The sequence below is a fragment of the Vidua macroura genome, chromosome 8, assembly GCF_024509145.1.
Source record: "Vidua macroura isolate BioBank_ID:100142 chromosome 8, ASM2450914v1, whole genome shotgun sequence".
Lineage (NCBI taxonomy): Eukaryota > Metazoa > Chordata > Aves > Passeriformes > Viduidae > Vidua > Vidua macroura.
The window spans coordinates 14,461,471-14,481,086 of record NC_071578.1 but is presented as its reverse complement, the minus strand read 5'-3'; the positions used below and the strand labels follow the sequence as shown (position 1 = coordinate 14,481,086).

General features: G+C 60.2%; 3 protein-coding genes across 4 annotated transcripts; 2 read left to right on the top strand and 1 right to left on the bottom strand.

Moving 5' to 3' along the window:
• Positions 1-92: 92 nt before the first annotated feature.
• Positions 93-1,754, top strand: LOC128810822 (V-type proton ATPase subunit e 2). Its single transcript, XM_053983969.1, has 4 exons — positions 93-238; positions 318-365; positions 581-725; positions 991-1,754. The coding sequence occupies exons 1-3, from the start codon at positions 135-137 to the stop codon at positions 672-674; spliced, it is 246 nt and encodes an 81-aa protein (XP_053839944.1). The 5' UTR covers positions 93-134; the 3' UTR covers positions 675-725; positions 991-1,754.
• A 644-nt stretch (positions 1,755-2,398) lies between these two features.
• On the bottom strand, positions 2,399-7,372 carry ENTPD7 (ectonucleoside triphosphate diphosphohydrolase 7). 2 transcript variants are annotated; one of them, XM_053983967.1, is made up of 12 exons: positions 7,287-7,372; positions 7,044-7,211; positions 6,763-6,968; positions 6,534-6,684; positions 6,078-6,181; positions 5,948-6,004; positions 5,534-5,682; positions 5,291-5,460; positions 4,203-4,527; positions 4,022-4,107; positions 3,744-3,905; positions 2,399-3,592 (listed from the first exon to the last, which is right to left on the bottom strand). In XM_053983967.1, the coding sequence occupies exons 1-12, from the start codon at positions 7,292-7,294 to the stop codon at positions 3,364-3,366; spliced, it is 1,815 nt and encodes a 604-aa protein (XP_053839942.1). In that variant the 5' UTR covers positions 7,295-7,372; the 3' UTR covers positions 2,399-3,363. The 2 variants fall into 2 exon arrangements, with proteins under 2 accessions (XP_053839942.1, XP_053839943.1); XM_053983968.1 differs by having other exon boundaries at positions 5,291-5,457.
• A 654-nt stretch (positions 7,373-8,026) lies between these two features.
• Positions 8,027-11,957, top strand: SLC25A28 (solute carrier family 25 member 28). The gene is made up of 4 exons (XM_053984270.1): positions 8,027-8,344; positions 8,450-8,678; positions 9,450-9,506; positions 10,865-11,957. Exons 1-4 carry the CDS (start codon positions 8,042-8,044, stop codon positions 11,380-11,382), a joined length of 1,107 nt encoding a protein of 368 aa, XP_053840245.1. The 5' UTR covers positions 8,027-8,041; the 3' UTR covers positions 11,383-11,957.
• Positions 11,958-19,616: the final 7,659 nt, after the last annotated feature.

The following is a 19,616-nucleotide window of genomic DNA, read 5'->3' as shown; positions in this document are numbered from 1 at the left end:
AACCGGGCCGGGCCGGGCCGAGCCGAGCGGTTCCGCCAATGGGAGGCGACGGTGGCGCCGGCGCGGCGCGCTCCGGCCGCGGATTGGCGGCGCGGCGCGGCAGTGGGCGGGGCGCTGTCGGGTGCGGAGCGGCCATGACGGCGCACAGCTTCGCGCTGCCGCTCGTCCTCTTCTCCGCCTTCTGGGGCCTCGTGGGCATCGCCGCCCCCTGGTTCGTGCCCAAGGGGCCGAACCGCGGGTGAGTGGGGGCTCGGGGGGTACCGCGGTCGGGGGTTCTGGAGCTGGGCCTTCCCGCGCTAACGCCGGTGTCTCCGCAGGGTGATCATCACGATGCTGGTCACCACCGCCGTGTGCTGCTACCTCTTGTGAGTACCGCGGGCCGGGCCCGGTACCCTTCCCCCCCACCTCCGCTGGCTTCACCGAGACCGGTGGCTGCTGCCCAGCTTCCTCCGTGGATGGAGAGGACAGTCCCCGGGCTGCGGCCCGCCTCCCTCCCGGGCGCATCACTCGCGGGGCAGCAGCCGCTCCCGGCGCTGTGGTCCTGCCAGGGCGGCTGATGGCGGGTTCCGTCCCTTTGCAGCTGGCTCATCGCCATCCTGGCCCAGGCCAACCCCCTGTTCGGGCCTCAGCTGAAGAACGAGACCATCTGGTACGTGCGCTTCCTCTGGGAGTGAGCAGTCCCTGGGAGCTGGCACCTCAACAGAGACCACCATCAAACCATCACCGTGAGTGGGCAGAGAGCTGGGATGGCAGATGTCCCTGCTTGCCTGCCTGTATCTGGCTGGGGAGGGAGCTGCAGTTCAGCCCTTGCTGGGCTGGGGGAAGTGCTTTGGCTTCTGTGCCTTGTGGCTGTGGTGAGCTGGTCCCAGCGTGGGGCTGCTGGCTCTGTGCTGGGCCTGAGCAAATCAAGCATTGTAATTCTCAAATTTGTGGGAGCTTCCTCATGAATGCGGTTTGGTGCTAACTTCTCTTCCTTTCTCCCTCCCCCAGCTCTTGTAGCTGTTCCAGCCTCTACCTTCCTGTACCAAACAGCCCCCAGAGGTGCTGGGAGAGAGGCTGGACCCACTCCCCAAGCACACCTGGAGCACTGCAGCCTGGACCAATGGATGGCTGGGCCCCCAAGCACAGCAGGCAGCATCCCTGGATGAGGGCCTACTAATCCGGCCCTAGGAGCAGGCACACTGCCAGGGAGAGATCCCTTCAGCTGGCCCAGTGCTGCAGTGACTGAGCACCATCCTGTGAGGGATCTGTGTGTGGTGCCAGCAGATCCTGTCCCAGCAGTGCTTGTCCTACCCTCTTGGTGTGTTCAGCCCTAGCCCCCACGTGAAACCCGTGCTCGTAGCTTAAGCTGCCCAACTAGTTGCCCTGTCCCTGATCATTACATCCACTGGCTGCCCGTCTGCATGAGAACACAGAAACCATTGCATCCTCGGTGGTCTGGCCAGTCCCATGTGGTGGGGGTGGGAGAATGGAGGGTTGACCATGGAGGAGCATGCAGAGCCCCTTGGGTGTGATAAGGGAGGTGTTGGGGTCTGCTGGCAGGGATGGAAAAAGAGCTGTCTCCCACCTAAGCAGTGAGGCAGCTGCAGTAGTGTTTAGGTATCTCCACCATAAGATGGGCCCAGGTTCTGAGAAGAGCCAAGTAGGGCATTGTGTTTCAGGCTTCCCTTTATTTATCAGATAATTTATCTGTACTTATTTATTTGTCTGTGTCGTTTAGCTTGTGTTGTGGAAATAAATCGTTTTTCTAGTAAGTCATGCTGAAGGCTGAGTCACTTGCTGCTTTGAGGCTGAGCAACAGTCTTGGCCTTATTCAGACACCTTTCCTTTCCCCAGCACTCTTCTTGCACCATGAGAACAAGGCTGGGATCCTCAGCTGTTGAGGAGGTCTGCAGCAGGCTGGTGTGTGGAAAGTTTTATCCTTGATGGCACCTGTGTGCTCATGCTGTGGGACCAGGGTCACAGGGAGGGAACTGTGTGTGCTAGAGAGAACTGGGTACTTGCCCAGCCTCTTGCAGCTGTGCAGGGACCATTTCCGTGGTGGTAGAACAGCTCAGTGGCCTCTTTGCCAGGCAGCTAAGACTCAGGTGAGGTGAAGAATAAAGTAAAAAAGCAGAGACCAACATCTTGGAGGGGCTCTGAGTGGGCAGGCTTTTCCTCTTAGGAAGAGGGCAGCAAAGGATTCTGTTTCCAAGAATTCCAGCAGTTTGGTTTGATCAGAGCTCCCCTTGCTGCTAGCAGCTCAGTCCTGCTGGAGTTAGAGAACAATACTGGCAGGAAAGGAGCTTCATCATCCCACTGTGGCAGCAGGAAGCAGCAGCAGAGCTGTGCAGACATGCAGCTACCCAGCCATGCCACCATCGCTGCTGGAGCTGCTTGCTAGGAAATGAGACAGTGCTGGATGGCTCAAGGGGTTTGTTTATTGCTACAGGAATGGGACCAGCTGAGTTCAGTAAAGTGACAAACTTCATTGGCCCATCGGTGGGGCTCCAGCCCCAGGGAAGGTTTGTGCCTGTGTGCACAGCTCGGCCCTGGCCTGTCCTGGGGCCGTGAGCTGGGCTGGACTGAGGTGGCTCTCCCAGGGGCAGGCCCAGCCCACCCTCCTGGAGGAAAGAACCGTAGCTCCTGACACTAGTACCTGGGACAGCACAGGGCAGCTGTGCCCAGGAGGGAATGAAAAGACAGCCCACTTTGGTGGAGCCTCAAAAATCAATCAGTGAGCCCTCAGGGCTCAGTCTGGGATGTTCGGTAGGACTGTAGGATTGTCCTCAGAGGGAAGACATAGCAAAGAGCAGGACACCCCTTCAGGAATACTCCAAGAGGGGCCAGGTTGGGCAGAGCAGCCTGGTGGAACTCACAGTTTACCTTGTTCCTGCAGTAACTTAGCTCGCGCCTGCCGCTCTCCCAGCCCCAGGCTTGTCAGGGCCTGCAGAAGGCCACCCCAGGTGATGAACCACAGCACCTCACCAGGTTGCTCTGCAAACTGGTGGCTGAGTCATGGGGTGGCTCAGTGTTTCAGGCCAGAGCCCTGGTTTGGCTGCCTCAGTGATACAGTGTCCTGTTATCTGAGGGATCTGCCAGGGCTGCAGCCTTGAGCCTGCTGGTAGCAGAGGACTTTGCTCTACACCATGTAGTGAGGCAAAGGCCAGAGGCCAAGGAATGCAAAGATTAGGACTGGGGCAAGGTGGAGAGGAAAGCTCTCGTGTCCATAGCTGCCTCAGCCCACAGACTCCAGTTCTGATGCAGAGATGATGGAGTGCACACTTTGAGATGGTCTTTAAGGAAGAATCCAAGCTCTCAGAGCCCAGGCTGTCAGTCAGTCCTAGTTCTGCTGGTACAACTGGATGCTGGGTACCTCTGGCATCACGGCACGCTTCCCTGGCCCAGCGGCACCACCACCTTGTCCAGCCAGAGCAGGGTGTGCTGGGCCGAGCGCAGCTGCCGGCGGTGGATGCGGCGCAGCCGCAGGAGGTAGAGGACGATGGCCAGCGCCACGACCAGGATGCAGGCAAAAAAGAGATAGTGGTTGTAGACAAAAGAGAGGCGCAGCCAGGAGGCGTGTGCTTGCCGGATGCTCTCCTGACGGAGATCCCTAGGGAGAGGAACATCAGGACCGGCCACGAGATGCAGTGGGGCACTGCCAGGGTCCTGCCATGCTCTGTGCAGAGCCCTCACCCAGTGCAGTTACTCCTGCTCCTCCCCAGCCACCCCTCTCCGTGACGCCACCCGCCAGCCGATGGTACCTGAGTGGCAGAAATCGCGTCTTGTAGAGGATGGCTCCCAGCGTCCACTGCACCTCCCGGTCGTACACCAGCTGGGCTGTGCGCAGGCTGGGGTAGTCCAGTGGGAACTGGAAGCCCTCGTGAAGGACTTGGTACATCCAGGCTGATTTGAAGCACTGATACCTGCGGACACAGCACACAGGAGCATCAGCCAGACACTAACAACTGCGCCGGGCCCTTACCCCAGCAAAAGGCCCCCAGGAGGTGCAGCCATGGCACCTCCCAGCACGTCCATTTACTTCAGCCGGTGCTGGTCAGCATGCGCCGAGTAGAGGCCACCGCGGAAACGCTGAGTCAGCACCTCCCACCGCTGGCTGCAGTACTCCTGGGGAAGGAGAGGTTGGGATTCAGAACAGAGAAACCACCCTCACTCCCAGCCCCAGGAGCAGCCCAGCTCCCCTGGGCTGAAGCAGCACCCACCTGGGCAGCAGAGGTGAAGGTGGGGGCACTGTACTGGCCCCCCAGGCGCAGCACGTCCTCGGTGCAGTAGAAGAACTCTGAGAAGCCGTAAAACTCGCTGTTGCTGAAATCGATGGGTGCTTTGTAGGTCTCCACCAGGGAGGCATGGCTGCCATTGGACCCTGCCAGGAGGGGCTGCAGCAGCTTTGCACAGGCCTGCCAGTCCCCTCGTCCCCTCATGTGCAGGGTTTGGCCACCTCTCACCACTGTGTCCTCCAGCCCCACAGGCAGGCAGGGATCCAAGAAGGGCATCTTAGGGCTCAGCCCTGTCTGCTGGTTGTGCAGGCTGGAAAACAGTCCAGGAAAAAATGGCAATTGCACAGGGGGTCCCATACCACATCCCAAAAGCCTAATCTAGCCCTGTCCCACATCCAGATACCCTCTGCACCAGACCAGGCTGTGTCCTCTTGTGTCCTGCAGAGCTGGTGCCTGCCCTGCCACCTCCTGCTAAGGCTGAACTCACCAGATCTGTCACGCTGCCCTGCAGCTACATGCTCTGAGCACCTCTAGGGTGCAGCAAGGCACAGCCCACCCCACCCAGTTCATGGGGAACTGTGCCTCTGCACAGCCCCTAGGAGATCTAGAAGCAGGGGCTGCTCCCGGCACAGGAGTACCTGGGCACCAAGCCTCCAACTGTGGTGACAGCTTCATGTAGTGCTCTTGGAAGGAAAGGAGAGACAGGAGACAGGAGAGCTCGAGGTGGGGATGCAATGGAAAGATGTGCTGAGTGAATCGGTGCTGGAGGAGGGGAAGTCAGAGCAGGAAAAGCCAAAAGCCACTAGGAGGGGCCTCCCTGTAGCCTGTCACAAGGAGAGAAGGAGGAAGGCAGGGAGCTGTGGCACTGATAACGCCTGCCAGGCTTGGAGAACAACAGCAGCCAAGCACTCTGTGCCAGCCCGGGCACCAGCTGCTGCCAGCGTGGCTGTGGGCACTGTTATCACCACAGGCAGCTCATGAGGCAAATCCAAGGGGGAGAGCACAGCAGGAAGGAACCAGCACCCAATTTCACAATGCTCTAGTGGGGGCACCACTAGGTGAGGCATCAATACCGGTTGTGCACATAGGTTTGGTTCAGCACATGTTCCTCATAGCGCTGCCGGGCAAAATTGCCCCCGAAGCCCAGGAAAGTGTTGACGTAGACACGGTACATGTGGCCAGTGTGCTGCACGTCACAGCCCAGGTTGAATTCTGCCAGCAAGCTCTTAGCAGCCTCCTCCTGCTGACACACATAGGTCCATGATCAGCAGTGATCCAGGGAAGGCAGGAGCTGCTCTCGGGGACCAGACACGCACCTGCTGTGGGGAGGAGATGGCTCCGGAGTCGGGCACTTCGTAGGCAATCTGCAGGGAGGCGCCTCCCATGTCAAGGATCCCAACTGTTCGTTTCCGAACCAGGGACTTCCCCTGGTCCCCGAGTGCTATGGTGACCACTGCATCCTCCTCTGCAACCCACAGCAGCATGTCAGCAAGAGGCAAGGCCTGGGGCAGCATCTTCTCCCTTCCACCATCACCCCAGAGCTGCCTCATGGGGCTCCTCCCCTACTGCAGGCAGACCCCAAGGGCCAATTGCAAGGATCACCTCCCAGGTTTAGGAAAGTTTCACACGTATGACGTGCTTCAGAGGTTGATCTTAGCTACAGCACTGGTACAAAGTCCAGCACGCTCTGCTTAGACCCTCCCAGCTGTTCTACAAGCAGCCAGACTCACCATCCTCATGATCAAACCGTCCCAGGACAAAGTTGATGCCAATCCATGCATAGACACCTGCACAAGATAGAAGAGGTCATTACAACAATATACTAAAGAGGAACAAGCAGTGCTTTGTGGCAGCTCCTACCTTCCTGCTTCCCTGAGATCACTTCTGCATGTGATTTGGAGAAGAGGAAATCAAACTCCAGGGGCACATTTGTCACCAGGTCTTCCAGGATTGCAGCTTGCTGCCTGCAAGGGTGCAGGAGAGGGACAAATGCTGATGCTGGTGAAGAGACCAGGAATCACACCACACTACAGCCCCCATTCAACCCCACAAGTTCTGCTGCCGCAGCCAGAATGTTTTGGAGATGAAAAATAGATCTATTTGTTTGAGATCTCAGCTCCCTCCCAGCATGCTCAAACCCTCCTTCTGCATCCCTTGCCACTCGCCCCTACAACGCGCCCTTTCCTTTTTCAATTCCCCCCCACAGGATTCTCGATTCTCCCGCAAGGTCCAAGAGCAGGCAGCTCTCTTGCTCCTCCTCGGCTCTGAGGGATCCCAGCACATCCCTGGCTCGCCTGACAAGGGCGGCGAACTCACCGCTCGGGCAGCAGCCGCATGCCCGCCGTGCACAGGATGTACAGCGGCGTCTCCTTGTGCTTCCGCGGCGGGACGTGCGCTGCCGCGAACCGCAGCAGAGGCCGCAGGTAGGGGGTCGCCTGCTCGGGGGCCGCCGCCGTCACGGAGATGCCTGGCGAGGAAGGCGCCGTGAGCCAGCCCGCCCCGTCCGTGAGCGGGGGGCTCGGGCTCGGAGAGGGGCAGCACGCACCGGGTTTAATTTTCTTGACGACGGGGCGGCTGCTCCGGTCCCTCATCTGCTTGATGTCCAGCAGGTCGTGGGGGTTCCCGTTGTGCGGGGGCCAGAAGTAGACGAAAACCCGGGACCCGCTGCTCCCGCAGTCCACCACCACCCCGTAATTAAGGGACGAGTCCTCGGTGTCCGTGGCCGTCAGCTCCTCCGCCCGCGCCAGGTACCTGCGGCACGGCGGCTCAGCACCGGCGGCCGGCGGTGACCCCGCTCCCCGGCAGCCCAGCCCAGCCCCCGCTCACCTCTCGTCCCGCCGGGAGGCGCGGGACGGCGCGGCCCAGCGGCGGGGCACGGCGGCCGCCAGCAGCAGCAGCAGCCCCAAGAGGAGAGCGAGCCCCAGCACAGCCGGGCGCTGCCGCGGCCCCGGGCACGGTCCCACCGAGCGCCACGACGGGCAGAAAACGCCGACCCTGAGGGTAGAGACCACTGCTGAGCACCGGCACCGCGCCGGCCTCGACCCCCCGGCCCGGCCCGGCCCCGCTCACCTGGCCATGTGCGCCCGCTGCCGCCCGCCCGCGCATCGCCGCTGCCGGCACCGCCGCCGGCACCGGCGGACACGTCACCGCCCGCCGCCGCCGCCGCGCCCCGCCGGGCGGAGCCCCGCCCCCCGCGGCACGGCGACCAATCGGCTCCGCCCGCCCCGCTGGAGCCACGCCCACGCTGCCCGACGACCAATCGTACTGGGCGGGACGCGCCCCCCCTCGCGCGGGCGGGGGCGGTGCCCGGCTTCGCCCTTGCTCCCGCGTCCGACCTTCGCCGGGAGGCGTCACGCGCAGGCTTCCAGCCAATCGCGGGCGCCCAAATACACAGCACCCGCCCACGTCCGGAGTGGCGGACTCGCTGGCCAATGGCGACTCTTCGGCCCCGCGGAGAGGCGGGGCGAGCGGGCCAAAGGTCGCGGGCGCGCCGGCCAATGCGCTGCGCGGTAGGGCGGGGCGCGAAGTTGAGACACCCAATGGGCTGCGAGGGCCGGCAGGGCGGGCAGTCCCGGCGGCCAACGGGCAGCGCGCCCGAACGCGCCGGAGGAAGCGGCCGGCCAGTGGCGGCGCCCGAGCCGCGGCGCCGGCGGCCAATTAAAGCGGCGTGCGTGGGCGGCGCGCGGCCCGCCGGGCCAATGAGCGCGCTCCAGGGGCGGGCGCCGGCCCGCGGCGGCCAATGGGCGCCGGGGAGGGGCGGGGCGGCGCGGGGCGCGGCGGGCGCGGGCCGGGGCGGCGGCGGCGGCGGCGGCGGCGGCGCCGCGATGGAGCTGGGGGCGGGAGCGGGGGCGGGCGCGGGCCCCGGCGCGCGGGGCGGCGCGGAGTCGGGCCGCGTCCTGCTGCTGCTGATGGGCGGCGGCGGCGCGGGCCGGGCGCGGCGGGGCGGCGCGGAGACGGAGGTGGCGCCGGGTCCCGGCCCCGGCCCGGGGGGCCCCGAGCCGCGCTCCCCGCCCGCCCCCGACTACGAGGCGCTGCCCCAAGGCGCCGCCGTGTCCACGCACATGCTGGCGGGCGCCGTGGCCGGCGTCATGGAGCACTGCGTGATGTACCCCATCGACTGCGTCAAGGTGCCGGCGGCGCGCGGGCGCGGGGAGGGAGGGGACGGGGCGTCACAGCGGGAGCCCCGGGCACGGTCTGACGAGCCGCACGGCCGGGCCCGCCCTGTTTTGCAGACGCGGATGCAGAGCCTGCAGCCGGAGCCGGCCGCTCGCTACCGGAACGTGCTGGAGGCCCTGTGGCGCATCGCCCGCACCGAGGGCGTCTGGCGGCCCATGCGCGGCCTGAACATCACCGCCACCGGCGCCGGCCCGGCGCACGCCCTCTACTTCGCCTGCTACGAAAAGTTAAAAAAGACGCTGAGCGACGTTATCCACGCAGGGGGCAATAGCCATGTGGCCAACGGTACCGGCCCCGCCACGCCCGGGTGGGAGCGGGGTGGGAGCGGCCGGTCTGGCTACGGTAGGGAGGTCCCGCCGCGGGGTCGGGGTGCCGTGGATATCCTAAAGCCCTGTGCTCTCTCCAGCCGTGAGCCAGCCGCACGGTGCCGGGCACGGGGAAGCACCGCTCCGCGCCTGCCAGAGCTGCTGCCAGGTACCTGGCCTGAAGCAGGTTAGTGGCCCTGGCTCGGAAGGATGCTGGTGGACAGGAGCTGCCTGCAGACAAGCTGGGACTGGCCGTGGCCCGTGCGTTGGCAGTGCCAGAGCTCGCCCCAGGAGTGCCACATGGTTTTGGAGCCCGTGTCGCCATGGTGCCCATTACTCGTCTCAAGGACCCGCCACAGTAGGGGGAGCGTGGGGCTGAGGGGAGAGCAGGGTGTGTTCTGCCCTTGGCAGGCATACAGCGGAGTGCCAGCGGGACATGGGGACACTCGCCATCCTAAGGCCTCCCTGCCAGCTGGTGGCATTGGCCCATCCCCCAAGGAGTGGGCACGAATGAGTCCCGGTCACCCCATGGGACACGGCAGCCTGTCACCATCTTCTCCCTCTCTATCTCACTCTGGGTGGGAAGCCCTGAGGACCAGCCTGCCTTTTGGAAGGGAGATGGAGGCTGCCTTCAGATCTCACCTTTTCCAGGAGCCTCCTCCTGTGCCTTGGCCAGGGACTTGGGGCTGTGGTGGAGTCCCAGGGTCCCTCACCTTTCCCACCCTCACATGTGGCAGTTCTTGTTTTGCAGGTGCAGCCGGGTGTGTAGCAACGTTGCTCCACGATGCAGCCATGAACCCTGCTGAAGGTAATGATGGTCCTGGCCTGCCAGAGAGGGGAGAATCAGGGTCTGCCCAAGCCTCTTGGATCCCCTCTGTAGTACAAAGAGTGTTCTTGTTCTTGCCTGACTGCAGGGGTTCTCTGGGGGCCCGTGGCTCCAGCTAGGGACCCTGCTAGCTGCCTGTTATGGACAGGGTGGGTAGAACAGACTAACTCAGGAGCACAGCAAACCATGGTTTAGGAGGAGCTGGGAGGGAGGGCATGGGCCTTTCATGCAGGAGAGAAGGCAAGAGAGATGTGATTGGCACTGCCAAAGTCATTCTAAGTGCATGGAAGCTGGGCACTGCTGTATTGAGATCTAGGGAAGAGGTGGTACAGTTGTGGGCCTGTGTTCAAGAGGAAAATTAAAAGAGTGGGGTATAAAAACATGCTAGACAAGCTGGGAGAAGGGAGAGCTTGCAAAATATCTGGAAGATGCTTATTTCTATGAGCCTGGTATATATGAAAAAGGTATAGGGAGTTAGTAATTTTACTGAGTCCATGGAAGTGGTGGGAGGAGGAGAAGCAATGAGGAAAGGCCAGTCATGAAGGTATTTTTCCCTCTTAAAACTGGAGGGCTTGTGATAGTGCAGGCTCCAGCTGTTCTGGGCACAGATCCTGCCTTCCCACTGCATGACAGGGACCCCGAGGAGCAGGCAGCTGCCAGACCATTGTCATGGAGCTTCTCTTGTCATGACTGTAGTAGTTCAGCATCGCATCATTTTTAGCTCCTTACGGTCACATTGAGATGGGGGGAGGTAGAACAGTGGCAGGCTGTGCTCTGGACTCCCCTGTCCCGCTCTTGGATGTGTTAGGGGGGTTTGGCATCTGAACCTTGCCCGGAGTGGCTGCATTTTGGCAGTGGCTGCTAACAGTTCCTGGCTAGTGGGCTCTGCAATGAGCTGTGGTTATTCTGGGCTGCAGTGGGGGTGGCAGGGGAGGGACAGTCTTATCCACATCAAGAGCTGTATGGGAAATAAGAGACTGGTTCTTCTGCCTGAGTGATAGCTCTGCAGCAGTGGATGGGGAAACATCGGTTGCTTGGGAGCAAGGGTGGATCTGGACTGTAAGCAGTGGGATATCAGGAAATTCCCTGGGGCTGTGGCATATGAGTGGCTTCATAGTGGTGATGTCTGTGTGACAGTGATGTCTCAGCAGATTTAAATAGCTGATGTCATGTCTGGAGACACATGGGCACTGGTGGTTCGAGTTGTCTCTTCAGCTCTTAGGCCAGTGTGACCCAACTCCAAGCAGCTGGAGGAAGCCTGGCTTTGTGTTTACCCTTCTCTCTTCTCTCCTCTTCTCCCCCGTGCCTGGGTCCTGGCCGCTGCCGCCGCCTGTCCCAAGTGGTGAAGCAGAGGATGCAGATGTACAACTCGCCTTACCAGCACGTGATGGACTGTGTACGGGCTGTGTGGCGCAACGAAGGGGCCGGAGCTTTCTACCGCAGCTACACCACCCAGCTCACCATGAACATCCCCTTCCAAGCCATTCACTTCATGACCTATGAGTTCTTGCAAGAGCAGCTCAACCCCCACAGACAGTACAACCCAGGCTCCCACGTGGTCTCTGGAGCCTGCGCGGGGGCTGTCGCTGCTGCCGCCACTACGCCTTTGGACGTTTGCAAAACGCTGCTCAACACCCAGGAGTCCCTGGCCTTGAGCTCCAACATCAGCGGACACATCACAGGCATGGCTAATGCCTTCAGGACGGTGTACCAGGTGGGCGGTGTGACCGCCTACTTCAGAGGGGTCCAGGCCAGAGTCATTTTTCAGATGCCCTCGACGGCGATTGCCTGGTCTGTGTACGAGTTCTTCAAATACATCCTTACCAAGCGCCAGGAGGAGCGTCGGGCTGGCAAGTGATCCAGAGCCAAACGCCGTTCCAGACCCGTCTCACATCCCCTCCTGGTGTGTCTTCTGACCCCTCTCCCTTTTGGTTTGGTTTGTGTTGAAGAGAGGGGGCAGCGAAGCCCTTTGGGGTTTAGCAATGCCATTTTTTGCCTGTGGCTGTTGCAGCTCTGCTCAGGCTGCACAGCTTGCTCTCTGCTGGGCTCCCCCGCCGTGTCCTGCTGGGAGCTGCAGCCCAGGTCACGTGCCCTGGCACTTCGGTGGAGCTGTGCTCCTGGCTTCCCTTTACCACGACAACTCACGCAAAACTCAGCCCTGCTCAGGGGGGAAGGTGAATGTCCTGGCCTGCCCCCGGCAGGGCCAAGCTGAGCTCGCAGTCACCGAGGAGGGGGTGACAGTGGGGGCCTCGTCTGGCTTTTGGCTGAAGCAAAGTGCAAGTCTTGGCCGTTGTCTCGTAGCACGCACACGTGATGCTGACTGCCCCGGTGGTGGTGGTGGTGGGCGAGGGGAGGATGGCACTTGAGGAGGGAGCCTGTAGGTTTGTTCTTGTTCCTGCTCTTGACACCTCCAATAAAAACAGTTCTGCTCTGTCCTCATGTCCCATTCTTACTCCAGCATGGCCCAGCTCCCAGCACTGTGTCATTCTGGCTGTGCCTGTGCTGAACTCTTGATGGATGCCAGAGCAGGGGAGGGAAGAGCAGTGTGGGGGTGCTGGTGGGAGAAGGGGGCCTGTCTGGCCCACTCACCCTGGTGACACGCAGGGATGAGGGTGGCCCCATCCCCTCTGGGTCATGGTCCATCGCCTGCTGCTGCTGTGAGTTGTGACCCTGGAGGAGAAGCTGATGTTTATGTTCCTTGGCAAAGTAGTCCCACACCCTCAGTCTGACTGGGGGTCCTCAGGATGCTTCCAAATTGCTCCAAATGGAGATGTTGGCAGGAGGGGTTGTGCATCAGGAACAGCACGGGAATTTGGTGCTGAGTGAGGCTGGTAGGCTTTGTGCACCTCATACAGGAGATTTGGGGCTCAGCAGAGCTTTTGCCCCATAAGTTTGAGTAATCAGAATAGTTTGATGCTTGATGAGCATCTCATGATTGCTCAAAATGCTAATATATTTTCCAATCTAGTGGTAATTAGTAAAAAAACTTTTTTTTTTTTAACTTGTTAATTGTCTTGATGCCAGTTTATTTCAGGGTCCCACCCAACTATGGAGCTGTCAGCTGAGCACTAAAATATTGCCTCATTGTGCTGACCTGCCCAGAGCAGATCTCTGGGTTTCTTGAACAGGGTGCTCGTGGGTGATGCCTGACTCTCCCAGTGTTTTCAGGTGTGGCAGGTGTCCCATGGAGGCATGTCCAAAATAATTCCCTGGAGGAAATGCATTCACAGCTGTGGTATGTGCTGCCGGTGGGTATCTGGGTTGGATTAGAGCTGCTCCAGAGGATCTGCTGACCTGGCCTACCCAAAAGACTGCTGGGGTGGGCTGTGGTGAGGACAGAGGGGTTTTCCTGTGGCTGGAAGAGCTGGGTCAGCAAGGGGGATGTGCTGCCCTCAGTGGCTTTGAGCTCCAGCATGGCTTGGGGGCAGGGACCTCTGCACTGCAGGGCTGGGTGCTTAACACCTTGCCCAAGCCCCAGCCCAGCCCTGCATTCACCTTTCCCTTACACATCTCTCTTGCCCTGGTTCCTCAAGGTGGTGAGGGAAGCTGAATGACCACCTGTGGGATTTTGGATGGCTGCCTGGCAGGTCTGGATGTCCCTGGCACAGAGCAGCCACAGCCACCGCTCTGCAGCCTGGGTCCTCCTGGTTGTGTGCTGTGCCCATCCTCTGCTCCCTGGCATGGGCTGCAAGCTCCTGGCCCCTGCTTTTTCTGCACAAGCAGAAGCATGAGAAGCTCCTTAAAGACACAAAAGCTGCAGGAGGTCAGGAAATTGAAGTTTTCCCACTATTTCAGGAGCTGTGACTTTAAGAAATAGTCTAAGTATTGCGAGATTTGGCAGTCCTGCAGCTCCTCCACCCAAGACGGAGAAGCAGAGATGGCTGGGAGAGACCAGAGCAGGATTAGGTTGGAGGGCAGGGCATTAGGAGTTTGCAGAAGATGGGTACAACTGGGCTTTGCCAGCACGGGTCTCTGCCCAGGAGCTGAAAGCTGTCAGCAGCAGAGCTGCAGCTTTGCCTTTAGCCCTCACTACATGGAGGGAAAGGCATAAACAGACTGGGGCTGGGGCAAGATTCACACTATTAAGTCCATCAGCTGCTGGAAGAAGCTCTATAAATGTCAGTGGATGAAGGCATGATTGAAAGTGTCTCTAGGATGTTTTCCAGGAATAACAACCCACAGGAGTGCTGGGGGAGGGAGTGAGACCCCCAGGAGCAGGGAGATAAGTCAGCATGGCCCAGAAATGCTGCTATGTGAGCAATTGGCCTAAAGCACTCCCCTGGCAAGGGCACAGCCTTTCTGATCTCCCGGTGCTTTGCCAGCCTCCCCAGCAGCAGCTGGGTGTTTCACAGTGCAGGCAGCAGCAGCCCTGCAAGGAATGGCACTGCCTGTTCTGGGTTTGGCACTGCAGGGGCAGTAGAGCTGCCATGGGGATTCCCAGATATCCCTTGGGCCAGGCCAGAATGGACAGGAAAAATGTCATCCTGCTGCCATCTCTGAGCTGAATGCCTGACACAAACTAAGGGCTGGCCGTGGCGGTTTGCTGCTGCGCCCAGCTCTGCCAGGGTGGGGGTGTTCCCTTGCCAGACAGACTGGTTCCTCTGGCACCTTTGGCATCACAAGGTGCCTGGAGGCAATGGAGTTATTGGCTGGTTCAGCTCTGGCCGCTGCCTTTCCAAGGTCTGATAATGTCTCAGTTGGCCACGCTGCTCTGGGTCTGTCCTGTGGCCTCCTAGGAATCTGGCTGTGCCTCGAGTGAGATCTCTCCTCCTACAGCCTCTTCTGAGTAAAGAGACTATTTTTGGCTTTCCAGCAAGGAAGCAATGCTCGTCCCAGCAGAGTTTTGGAGACAATCCCTTTTCCTTTCACCTCCCTGCAAGATCCCCAGCCACATCCAGCACAGACAGGGATTTGCTGCCTTGCCTTCCTGTGTCCAGCTGCCCTTGAGCCCTGTCCTGGTGTGTTCTGGGTCGGGAGAGCCCCGCAGCCCCCAAGCAGGCAGAGCTGGGAAGCACCACTGGCCTGGCCCCGCTCCAGGTGATGGGTCTGGGGCTGCGCAGCTGTGCTATGGCACAAGCCCAAACTATTTCAGGCAGCCTGAGGTTGCTGTGCCAGGAGCAGCTCAGGAGCCCCCAGCTGCCTTCCTGGGGTAACTGGAGATGGCCACACTCCTGCAGGTTAAGGGCAGAGCTGGGGTGAAGGAAGCTGGGGCTAAGGGTTCATCTTACTCAGAGAAAGAAGAGGGGGAGATCTCTCCAGTGTCTGTCCTGTACTTTCAGCTGGGGCCAGTGGGCTCCTGAGCTGCTCCTGCCTCTGTGACCCCACACAGGGCACTGGGGTCCCAGTGCTCAGAGGCTTTTGTTAGCCCAGCTTGGGGGCAGACAGGGGGGCAAGAGCACTGCCCTGGAAGGCACATCCCTGTGCTCTGCCAGCACCCTGGGCTGCCCTGAGGTTTCCTGCCCCTCTGCAGTGGGTGCCTGACAGCCCTGCTCAGTGGGAGAAGGTGGCTGGAGCCCATGGGGAGCACAGAGATGGGCTCCCAGCCGCCCGCCAGCCCCAACCCACCCTGGCTCTGGGATTCCTCAGGGCTGTGTCAGACTCCAATACAGTTGTACAAGTTCTCATGACCTCCCGGCCTTCCAGCAGTGCTAAACACAAGCACTGGGGCTCCTGGACACAGAGCAGACATTGCCTCTGGTGGGCCTGGGAAACCCCCTCCTCACCCACATCGCTGCCTGGCTTTAACTGAGAGGCAGCTCTGGGCTGGGCTGGTCCCAGCCTGCCTGGCTCTGTCCAAGCATGGCAGTGCAGGGAATAGCCTGGAAGGCTATTTCCCTTTCTAGGCAGGGAATATACCCTGAAAGGTAAAGCTGAGGCTGAAAACCTTCTTTCTTGTCTATAGAGAACCACTAGAAGAAGCAATCCCCTAGGCTGGGCTGGGACAGCTCTGGGCATGTTTGCCCTGATGGGGAGATGCTGGGTGAACACCCCTACTTAGTGCAGGCTTCTGTGTCAAATTCCCCCCAACAAGGCACTGCAAAGTGGCATCCTGGCTGGAACTGGGGTGTGGACAGATGGCCTGTTGCACTGGGGAGGTGACAGAGGTGGGGAAGGAGCTCCTCCTGTGCTGGACGTGAGTGGCAGGGGGGGGGGGGGGGGCAGCAGGGGTCACTCTTGCAAGCGTCCTCACATGGGTGAGGTCAGCTCAGGCATGATGTGACACTAGATCTTGGTCTGGGATCATCTTCAAAAGCAGCTGAAGCAATGGCTGTTCCAGGGGACTGGCGGAGGCTTCAGCCCTAATCTCCCCGGCCCGGCACGTCTGCAGATATTGAATTAGCAGCCAGTGTCAGCCCCAGAGAAAGCCTGGAATGCCCCCCGGGGCATTACAGCTTTGGGACTGACACAGGAGGCTCCTGGCAGGCACTGACTGTGCCTGGCACGGCTAGGTGGGTGCCAGGAGAAATGGAAATCCAAGCACCTTTGGATGCCCGTTAGACCTGAGCAGTATGTCACCTGGAGCATTGCCAAGGGCTATAAAAAAGGGGGAACTGGACCAAAATTGGGCTGTGCCTCAATGTGGGACACAGCTCCCTCTGGTGAGGATGCAGCTGCGACAGGCACCAGGCGCTGGACACCAACAGCCATCACATGTCCTTGGGCAAGAATTTGCAGGGAGGGATCGCCTTAGCTGGAAGCTACAGGCAGTGTCGGGGCATCAGGAGTTTCAGGGGAGCTCCTGGAATTAGGTGAATTGCATCATTTTGGGGAAAAAAAAAATCAGAGCTGAAACTCTGCTGGGTCTCTCACAGACTGTGTGCTCGTGCTCACCTAAAGAACACAGCAAAGCATTGCTCACTAGCAAGGGACCTGCCCGGTGGCTGGAGGCTGGGAAGGGACACTGGCCTTGTCCCCAGCTCTCCCCTCGCAGCGGGGCACGGGTGGGTGCGTGCCTTCGCTGCGTGCACAGCCCCCGGCGATGCTCCCGCGTGGCTCGGGAGCCCGCAGCTCCCGCAGGGCTGTGCCGTGGGGACACACCCGCCTGCCCAGAGCCCACGAAACCAGCCCAGCCTTCCCGATGTCCGGTCTGTCCCGCTGCCCCTCCCAGCGGGGACACCACACCCTGCCCCGATGCTCCGCCGCTCTCGAAGCCTTCTAGGGGGCGTCGCCCCCCCCAAAGCGAGCCAAGCGCAGCTGCAGAACCTCCGCGGCGCGGGATGGCGGGGGCACAAGGGTGTCCGTCACTCCCTGTCCCCGGGCGCTGGCCGATAGATGGCGGTGGCGTATCTCGCTTGGGGACAGGCCCCGGGATCAAGTGTCCCTGTCCCTGCTGGCAGCCCGGGGGACCTGAGCATCCCGGGCAGCACCCCGGGACCCCGCTGGCCCCGGCACCGCCCGCCTGCAGCAGCCCCGGGCGCGGAGAAGGATCGTCCCCAGGGACGTGTCTGTGGGTTTTATTTATTGCCTAGGCGGGAGATAGTGGCATGATGCCACCGGGAAGGGCCCTGGCAGGAGCAGGGGCAGCTTTGACCTTCAGCAGCACTCTGTTCTAGAGGGGACGAAGATTCAGTCCCCCTCTGTGGACAGGTCACCTGTATCCTTGGTTGAATCAGAGTGAATCCTTCGTGGGTCTCTTGGATCCCCAGTGGCAGCACTGTGCCTGATCTCACCACCGCAGGAAGGAGGAACAGCTAAAACATGCAAGTCCCGTCACCCTGCTCAGTCAGGTGTAGTCATCTTGTGATGCAGTGACTCATCCACGCAAGGGAGGCAGGTCCCTGCCCCTTGTGCTGCAGGCATGTAGTGGGAGAAAGCCTCGCTTGGAGACTCCACAGCACAACTACCAATATTTTAATTACCTGATCCATGGCTGGAAACAGTTTTCTTGGCACTGGAGAGTTCTTAATGTGACAACTCCATATTGCCGTTGCCAGGAGGAGCTTCCAGCATCTCCAACACCTGAGGGCTCCACAGAGCCCCAGTGGCCAAGCAGCCTGAGCAGCTCCCAGCTCAAGGGCTGGGGTGGCTGCAGTGGGAAGCACTGCAGAGCATGAGCTGACACTCAAATAGAGGAGCAAGAGCTGGGCTCCACACTAGCAAACAGCTGGGTCCCCAGGCTCCCAACCCAGGCAGCAGGAGGCAACTATGACCAGGTTGAAGAAGATGGGACCAGAACTCAGTGATGCCTACCCAGATCCACAAGCAGCCTGACCAGCCTCACTGGGAGCAGGCATCTCCCTCTGCACCCAGGTGAGCTCCTTGCTGATGGCTGCAGGTGGGTGGTGGAGACAGAAGGATGAAGGATAAGAGGGGGAGAGATGACCCCTCTTAGGGAGGGAGAGAGGAAGGGAAAACAGATGTCAGGAAGGAGAGGAAACCAGAGCATATCTGTGGTGCTGCAGAAGGAATAGCACTGCTTCTGTGTGATCCTGAGCATGATGGGAAGGCCACAAAAAAACAGCAATAACTGGGCTTTGGATGGAGCCTCCCTAGAAGCCACTGGACCAGACAAGTTCTGCTTATGGGCTCATCCTTATACAGGAAACTTGAATAAAAAACACAGCTGGGGCCTGCACACAGTGGGTCTGAGGCCTGGGGATTAAAACCTAGCTGCTCCAAAAATCCCTCCTTTCCTTAAATTAGTGCACTTAAGAGAATCTCATTTCTGTTTGAAATCAATCAGCACCTTCACATCTTGACTCCCAAATAGCAGTAAATCCCTCAATTAACCAGGAAGAAACACACACCCTCTGCCCCTTGTCCATGGCCATCCTCGTCCCTCCCTCTGATGTCCCTCTGGCCGTGGCACCACCACAGTGGCACTATGCCGAAGGAATTTCCACCAGAGACTTCCCTGTGCCTCTCACCCTGCTGGAGGCATCCTGCTTCAACCTGGGGTGTGGGGGACAGGGTGCATCATGGGCGGGTGCTGCCTCCAGCACAGCCACGCAGCAACTTCCCTCCATTGTGTCTCCCCTCCCTGGGCAGCCGGTCCAATCTGAAATCTCCCACCATCTCCCTCCCACTGGCCTCTGCCGGCTGTTCCTCCTCTTTGGAGCATTCCACTTCCGCCACCCTGCTCTGGGCCCTCCAGTACCGCCGTCTCTTTGTGCTGTTTTGTCCTCCCCATCAGCTCAGGAGCTTTGGGCGAGGCTCTGCAGAGGGGTCCCTCCCACTAACCCCTTGCCCTTCCTCCAGTCTGAGCTGGTGGGACAGCTGGGATCTGTCCCAGGAATGGGGCTTGCTGTGGTGGACATCTAGAAACTTCCAGCGCCATGCGACATCAGCCTGCAGTCAGGCCTCTCGGAATCCCCCGACTGGGCACTGCTCCAGCTCCGTGGAGGGAGACAGGGGTCAGGGCTGCGACCAGGCGCAAGTGGAGAGCGCTCTGCTGTGGCTGGGTACTGTTGGTGCTGGATCATGCTGGTACTGCCCGGCATCACCTCCTGCAACACGGCTGTGAGGTCCCTGGGTGTCCTTTTGCTTTACAGAACTGTCCGTGCTCTAGAGACCGTGACTGGGCAGCATGTCCCATGCTGGGGCTCTACAGGCCTGGGCAGCATGTCCCATGCCAGGGCTCTGGTCTCAGCCAGAGGCTTTGGGTGCTGCTGAGATGCAGTGGATTTCTCATCAACTGCCATGTACTTTGAGGGGATGTGTTAAGCTGGGAACTCCTCTCACACACCCTAATTTTGGAGGAACTTCTATTGTGGTTACGGTTCCTCTGGCTTGCATGCTGCAGTATGAACTCACACGAGTCCCCTATTTTTGCAGACAACAGTCTGGCAGAACATGGAGGAAAATGCAACTCCTTCCTATGGCAGAGACAAATCTCTCCAGCCTGACTGCTGCTGTGAAGAAAGCGCATTACCTTTGTTCTTGGCTATCCTGTTTCTACCCACGAGACCACAGGGCCTTAACCACTCATCTCTGAAAGCCAAGAGCAGGGCCTGGGCTTCCTCTCCTGCGACACCTTACTGCCATCCAGCAAACAATCAGCTGGGCGTGCCGCATCCTCTCCCAGCGCCGGCCCCGTGAAGCCTGCTGGCCTCGGGCGGCTCGCGGGACAGCGGGGTGCCGCGCCGAGCCAGG